Raw genomic sequence first — 7,658 nt, forward strand, 5'->3', positions numbered from 1 at the left:
ATAAAAATTTGCATTGTTTTGTGCATATTATATCTTTTGTTTTGGAATAGTTTTTTTGAAGTCGGTTGTTTTTTTATGTTAATTTTTTTATTAAGTAATAAATATAAATGTTGCAGGTACAAGAGTGGCGAAGAGACTGCAGATGTTATTATGAATAAGTTCCTGGCCAACTTCGAGGGTGAAGGTTCCGTTGATGGAACTGTATGTACTTAAATCCATAGTGGTATTATTTTACTACTTCTGTATATGAGGACCAACGTGCAAGATATTTGGAGCTATGTGATTTACCGAAAGTATTTTCTATGTGTGAATTTACTTAAGATATTATACACACCTAGCTTACATAAGATCGTTTTTACGATAAGGTCCCTGTTGACATAGAGAACTAACCTTTAAACGAATATAAATCAGTACTGAAGGAAAAATTCTACACAAAAGGGTACTATAAAATATCTAAATAACCCTGGGGACTCAGCTGCTGGATACATGTCTGTTCAGATTGATAAATGTAATTATAGTTAAAAAAGGATTTGAAATAATCTGTTTGGAAAAGAGTAACCAGTTTCTATTGATCGCCGGCAAACTCTGCATCAGATCTTCCAAACTGTGTCGCCTATCGATATAGGCTAAGAATATCTTAGCGATCTAAGATATTCTTTCTACTTATAGATTCACAAATAAAATTTTAAAACAAAATTTTATGAACCATGTGGCTCTCGAACCCACCGCCTCTGGCGTTCCGTGCCAGTGCTCTGCCAACTGAGCTAACCGTTCGAGTGAAGTATCTTCATAAAATCTTGTATACTTTGTTCAACTCTCAGGTTGTGGCTTCATAAAATTTTGTTTTCAAATTTTATTTGTGTATCAATCCTAGAAGTGAGGGTTATCATTTAAAAAGAAACAACAAATTGTTTAGATTTACAAGAGCGACATCTCAAGTCAATTTCCTGATATGCAAATATTGGGGTTGAGCAGGTTATCAACTGTAAAATAGATCCTGTAGATGAAGCCACAACCTGAGAGTTGAACAAAGCATACAAGATTTTATGACGATACGTCACTCGAACGGTTAGCTCGTTTGGCAGAGCACTTGCACGGAACGCCAGAGGTCGTGGGTTCGAGTCCCGCTTCGTTCATAAAATTTTGTTTGTGTAATAATCCTAGAAGGGAGGGTTATCACTTCAAAAAAACAAAACAAATTGTTTACTTATATATTTTTTACTTTGCTAGAACCTCAACGTCCGGCAACGCATTTCTTTTCTAATATCTTTATTATAGTATATGTATTTGTATTGAAGATATTCTTGGACGGTGGTTTTCAATAGCTAATAAACCATTACTCACCATTTAAAAAAAAGAGGGTTCCTTGGATAGTAATCAGTATTATTTCAGTAAAGACACTTTTAATGTAGATTTTTGCGGATTATTAAAACGCGTGTGTTTTTAGAAGGTCGAATACACGCTACCTCTCGGGATTTTATAACTAACCTGACTTGAAAGCAGCGGTTATAGTTAATGATTGAAATTCACCCCTACTCCGCGGCCAGCTGTAATGCGACATGCAATTTATATAGATAATGCTCTCTCAGGAAGCATACCAAGCTCTGTTGTCATGGCCAACTTAGCACACTTGTATATTGGAAATGGTACTGTCACTCATTAACAATATGAAAATACTGCGCACCATTTATTAAGGAATGTGTATCAATGTGTATACCGGTGTCGGGGACTCGAGCTCAATTTTGCCTATTATTATTGATTTATGTATGTTATGTTATTACTTGCACTTTTTTTGTGTATACATTCTCAATAGCACTCTCTTCGTGGGATAATTGGTTGACTTTTTTTTCATAAATGTGTACATTAATAGTAACTGATTACCTACTTTTTACTGGTTGTTTTTAAATAATGGGGTAGTTAATAATTTATACTTATTTAAAAAAGAAAAAGTAAACATCCACAATGTTTAGTAATGCATCAATTTACACACAATATAAATAAATGAAGGTATTGTGAAATGTGACTACTTTTAATCAACATGTGAAACAAACAATAAAAAAGAAATTTAATGAGCAGTTTAACTATATATTACCAAAAAACATCCTTCCCGGTGGCAGGACCGATCAATCACCCCATGCCGAGCCCCCTTCGCAATCACAAGCATTGATTTTCTGGCTATAATTTAAGGACGGCAACCCACCCTACGACGTCGCCACAAGCAATTTGCCAGCAAGCGTCATTTAGAAACAGGAATTATATAATAATCGAAACATCTCTCAGTATTGAATAGAAACTGCACTGCAGCTAAATTGTTTTTAATGCCAGCCAATTTTGTTGCAGGTAACACTTGAGGAGTTCATGAACTACTACAGTGCCATCAGTGTCTCTATCGATAACGACTGTTACTTCGACTTGATGATGCGCCAGGCATACAAGTTGTAAATTAATTTTAAAATTAAATTCTTATTATTATGCTAATTATCTGCTTCACGCATGTCTCATCTAGAGTGAGAGGGAAGATAAAGTGCACTAATTGTCTTGCTTTCATTGGTTTAAATTAACATGTGATATCATTGTAAACAATAAAATATTTTGATTAGTATTGTTTATTTTATAATTCAATCTTCCTATTTCCCTATGCTTACGGAGAGGTATTCAAGAAATGACTACATTTTTTTAATATGTTTCATTCATATTAACCATGTAAGCAGATTTCTAAAATTTACATCATATGAAAAACCTTTCGGATCCGGCAGATAAGTTCGATGTTTTTTAATTTTTAAGCGACATCTAAAAAATGAACTTATGGCGTAATATACACTTTTGCAAAAAAAACGGGCACCTAGGTAAACAACCCATTTCACTAGCATCTTCAGATTATTTCATAATTCTAAGTAGCTTGTATCATCTAAATACTTTAAATTAATAAGCAAAAAAAAGTATCTGTTAATTTCAGCAATACATTTCGATGGAATTAATGAAAAATTATCCCAGAGTCTAAACAGTTGGACGAGACGATTAGGACGTTTAGCTGATTCGCTCTGCCCATTCTTCTTTCTTCCATGATTCTTGAAAAAACCCATAAATTCTGAGCGGTACTACAATTGCGCTCATCACATTGGGGCATAAGATGTTGTCTTATAAGCCCAGTAATTGCCACGGCTAGCTACGGCGCCCTTCAGAGCGAAACACAATAATGCTTTATCACATTACTGCTTCACGGAAGAAATAGATGCCGTTCTGTGCATTGTTTTCTTCCAAACCCAGGCCTACTAATGAAACGAGTCTCTTGATATTGTTGCCAAGTCCTCTGGACAGTCGAACAACTCACATTTAGCCTCTGGGACACAACATTGACAAGTAGCGCTATAATTTTGCTCGCTGTTATCGTTCCATCAACCATTTTAGAGATCGCTAATTAATGGTATCTTGATACCATAATCTTGGTAAGTATAATAAGTCTTGACTTAAAAATATCAAGGCAACCATAATCTTGATATAATGTCTTGACATTAATTCAAGGAAATAGGACAATCCGACAATAATAATTATCTAAAAAAGACGTGTGGCACTCGGGGACTGCCGCGGTAAAGCTATTGCATACCATTTTTTATCAACGAATGCAATTATAATTATTTATTTATTTTTCTTTAATAATAATTTAAGTTTTTTCTTTGATACTAATACAAGTTACACTTTTTGAGCGTTGTGGCCGATAAGAAAACATTTTTTTTCTTTTATTGAATAAATGATTTATACAATACATATAGGTTATTCGGGAATTTTTATCATTTAAACTATAGGTTTATGGTAACTGAAATAAGAAACATAAGTTTGAGACTTGATATCCTCTAAATATCTAGAAAATACCGCGTTAACGGTGGTCTCATATTTTGTTGTGGATTCTTGTAGCAGTTAGTTTTTATTAATTACATTAATAAACATTCTACCTACATAGGTTTTTCGTATTTATGAATCAGTTACTGATGTGATCTGGTCACTAGGCTTGGCTAAAGGTCCTAGGTCTATGTGTTAAATTTAAATAGACATCTATCAGTGAATTTTACTTCATATTTAAACAGGCTTAGGACTGTCTACAGTGTCTTCGCTCAAAATAGTCTCATTTAGCAGCAAAACGTCGCGGTCGTTGCGCCATAATTATAAATAAAAGCTTTTTCTACAGTTATTTGAATATTTTGAAGTTTTTGTACACTGTGATCACTAATTAACTAGAAATAAGTATTAAATTTGATAACCAAAATGTACCTTACAACCAAAAATATTTTCGAACCAATAATGTTCGACTCGACTTGTCACGGCACCGCTATGCAAATATTATGAAAATTAAGACTAATTGATATTTGAGGAATACTGAACACAGAAAAAAACATTCGATTTAATTTCTGACTGTATCTACTAGAGCAACAGCCCGTGGACCCCAGACCTACGTCATCTTATAAAAGCTGAAAGTTTGTCAGCGCATGCTCCCAAAACAGATAAGAACGACGGTCCATTATGGAGTTTGCAGTGGCATTGTCAGGTAAACGGTACTAAAGGTGTGTAAAATACCGATCTAAATACATCAAAGAATAAAGTGCGATTTTTCGGTATTACCTGCAGAATATTATTAAAAATCACGTTATTCATTGTCAGACGCTCCAAAGTGAGTACTATTTTTCAGTACTCTTAACTATACCTATATTATACGTGTGTACTTATAATATGTCATCAGTTATTGTTTCTTGTTTTTTTTTTTGTTATTATAACTTTTTTAATTACAAATTTTGCAATATTATTCATAATTAATTATTGACTCTTTTCCCCACCACTCACGAAGTAGAGTCTAGAGGGCGTTTTTTTTACGTGGTACAATACGTCCCCAATAGGCATAATCCACGGTGATTTTCTAAATTAGAACTACTTCATCCTCAGTCGTTTCGATGGACCAAGCTGCGGCTCAGCATCTGATCGGTTTTCTGAATTAAATACCAGTGGGAGAACTGGAGAGGGAAGGGGTGTTAATGTCGGCGGTTCATCATCAGTCATTTTAATTATAATAATAATAATATTTTATTTGCGAAAACTGCCAATTTTTTACAAGTACAATACATATGAACAATTAACATTATATAAAGAAAAGAATTATATTATATAATATATACATTATATAAAGAATTTTCATTTATTAATTCTGAGAGTTCCATAACGTTGCTGCAAGTCTCTCCAGAACAATGGCAGCACACTGCAGAACATTTCAGTCCTTCTTTTCGACATCCACACATCGCTCTACAGTTTCCTTTGCATTTGCAAAAGATCAATTTTAGAAGCTCAGGAGGTTTAGAGTTCTGCACTGGCATCAATAATTTTCCACATTTTTTCCAGCCCCAGTCTTCAGGATCATTGTGATACCGACTCGGAAAGTATGAAAGCGAGCTGTGTCTTGTGTTGGAAGTGAAGATAAGTTAAATGTACTTTTTGTCACTGCCTTGGCGAATTAATTATTATATTATTTATTAAAAGATATAGGTTTAACGACAAATTGAACACAATATTATTAGCTATTCTTACAATAAGAGAGGTTAGGAATAATAATAACAATAGCGGGCAACTGTTCTTTTGTTCCCTCATGGTCACTTGGGTATTTTCTACCTGAACAGTAGTCTCGGTAGCGGCCATCAGATTTAAAATTATTTTAAAAATCAATAATAATTGTTAAATCTTATTATGGAGTGAAAGAGTCAATAATTAATTTTTAATAATATTGCAAAATTTATAATTAAAAAAATTATAATAACAAAGTAAATAAAAAAAAACAATATTTGATGACACATTATGAATACACACTTATAATATAGGTATAGTTAAGAATATTGAAAAATAGTACTCACTTCGGAGCGCTGTAAAACCTTAGTTATTGACTTAATGAAAAATAGTTGCGAAAAAAAGTTGTTCCTCAAAAAACGAACTACAAAAATGGTCAGATATAATTTTTCCGTAAAATGATAAAAAAAAAAGTTACATCGAAAAATATAAAGTTTTTTCTCGAATTTTTGAAGATTTTCGCTTATAACTTTTTTATTTACAGTTCTACGACAAAAAGTAACTAGACCAAAGTTGTAGAGAATTTAATTAGCAAACAAAAATATTCACAATTTTTTTTTATCAAATAAATAGTTTAAGAGATATATCGTAAAAACCATTTCAACCCTTATTTTCAAGATGGCGGCCGTGGGACAAGGGTTGCGACCCCACAAACTTGTTTTTAGCTTTACACTGACCCCCCCTACACATCAAAAAAATAAAATTGCGTCCTCTAAAAAACGCAAGGTAAGGCCTAAAAAATTTAACATTTCAATGGACTACTTGTAAAAACAGAGATAGCTGAAATACACTGCATTTTAATCAACTGCTCGGTTTCAAACTTAGCCGGATTATGCTTCGTCGCCAATCGCTTCTTTTTTATTTGAAAGCTGGTGCTTCCCGTATAGTATTTTACCCCATTGTAATTCAGGTCCAGATCTGACAATGCCATCCATGAGAAAACCATAAGTCTTAAATTTGCTATACGTATGTGGATGATAAATTTACTTACATTTATTTTCATTGCTGCATTGAAAATTTAGTATATCTACACATATTTAAACAAATTGATGGTCAGTGTACTTCAAATTCACTAAAAATCAAAAAAGTAACAAAAAAAACAACCGACTTCAAAACAATAGATATAATATGCACTAAAAAGTATTGAAATAATTGCATGTTTTTAATTAAACATTATTATTATTTTTTTATTTAGTGGCACGAGATGTACAATTTTTACTCTTACTTTATTCTATGTGGCCAGTTCAAAAAACTTTCAGTGTCTAGGTACCGTTGTCCAACCAAATCAGTGACAGTGGTTAGACAAAGAACCATCTGAAATTGCTACTTGGCCCAGTGTGCCGATATGTGTCGCTGATTTGCAGCTTATTATTGATATGCAGAAGAAATTATATAAGAAGAAGAATGTACGAAACCCAGCAAATCCGAAAGGGCCAAGGAAGTGACCTCCCCGCATATATATGCAGCCATTTGGATATGCTCAGGAACGCGTAGATTCCTGTGTGGCTTTCATCGCATTCTACGTGTAACCAGAGAACAAATAGATCCCGTTCTTAAAGAATACTCAAGCGTCAAAATAGACATCCCCTTTTATATAAACGCTGGTATAAAAGGAGTAGGGTACTCCTATACCCCGGTTAAGAAGTAGCAGTTAAGAGACGATATTTGTATCTTAGTCAAAAAGAGCAAGGCCGGCTTCAGTCTCAAAGTAGGCGGCATTTCCCACAAAGCTTATATTAATGCTAAAATGGATGGGATAGCTTGATCATCTTGCTCCTAGTCAGCACAGTTTTGTCAATTCTGCATACTTCAAGGTTCTGGATTCGTCAATGTTTAATTTTTATTGGAAAAAACGATGACTACTAGGTACATCTGCACTGCAACATCTTTCTTAGAGAAGCGTACAAAACAAAAAACTAAGTGTAAGAGTTTTGATTTTTAAGAGGTTGAGCACCCATGATATCGGGGTTAAAGGACACAGACGCCTTTACCCAAAAAAACAGACACATTTTGCATAAAATTTCTAGTCATATTTCCTAACCTTAAATTACAATAAT

At 33.5% G+C, this 7,658-nt stretch overlaps 1 protein-coding gene across 4 annotated transcripts in view; it reads left to right on the forward strand.

The window, feature by feature from the left end:
• Positions 1 to 2,602, forward strand: part of LOC126977069 (calcyphosin-like protein) — a 78,420-nt gene extending 75,818 nt beyond the window's left edge. For all 4 annotated transcript variants that reach the window (XM_050825759.1, XM_050825760.1, XM_050825762.1 and 1 more), the window contains 2 exons: positions 117 to 201; positions 2,341 to 2,602. In XM_050825759.1, coding sequence (XP_050681716.1) covers positions 117 to 201; positions 2,341 to 2,442 — 187 coding nt within the window. In that variant the 3' untranslated portion in view covers positions 2,443 to 2,602. The remainder of the gene's footprint in view (positions 1 to 116; positions 202 to 2,340) is intronic.
• Positions 2,603 to 7,658: the final 5,056 nt, after the last annotated feature.

The sequence above is a fragment of the Leptidea sinapis genome, chromosome 43 (genome assembly GCF_905404315.1).
Source record: "Leptidea sinapis chromosome 43, ilLepSina1.1, whole genome shotgun sequence".
NCBI classification, from domain to species: Eukaryota; Metazoa; Arthropoda; class Insecta; order Lepidoptera; family Pieridae; genus Leptidea; species Leptidea sinapis.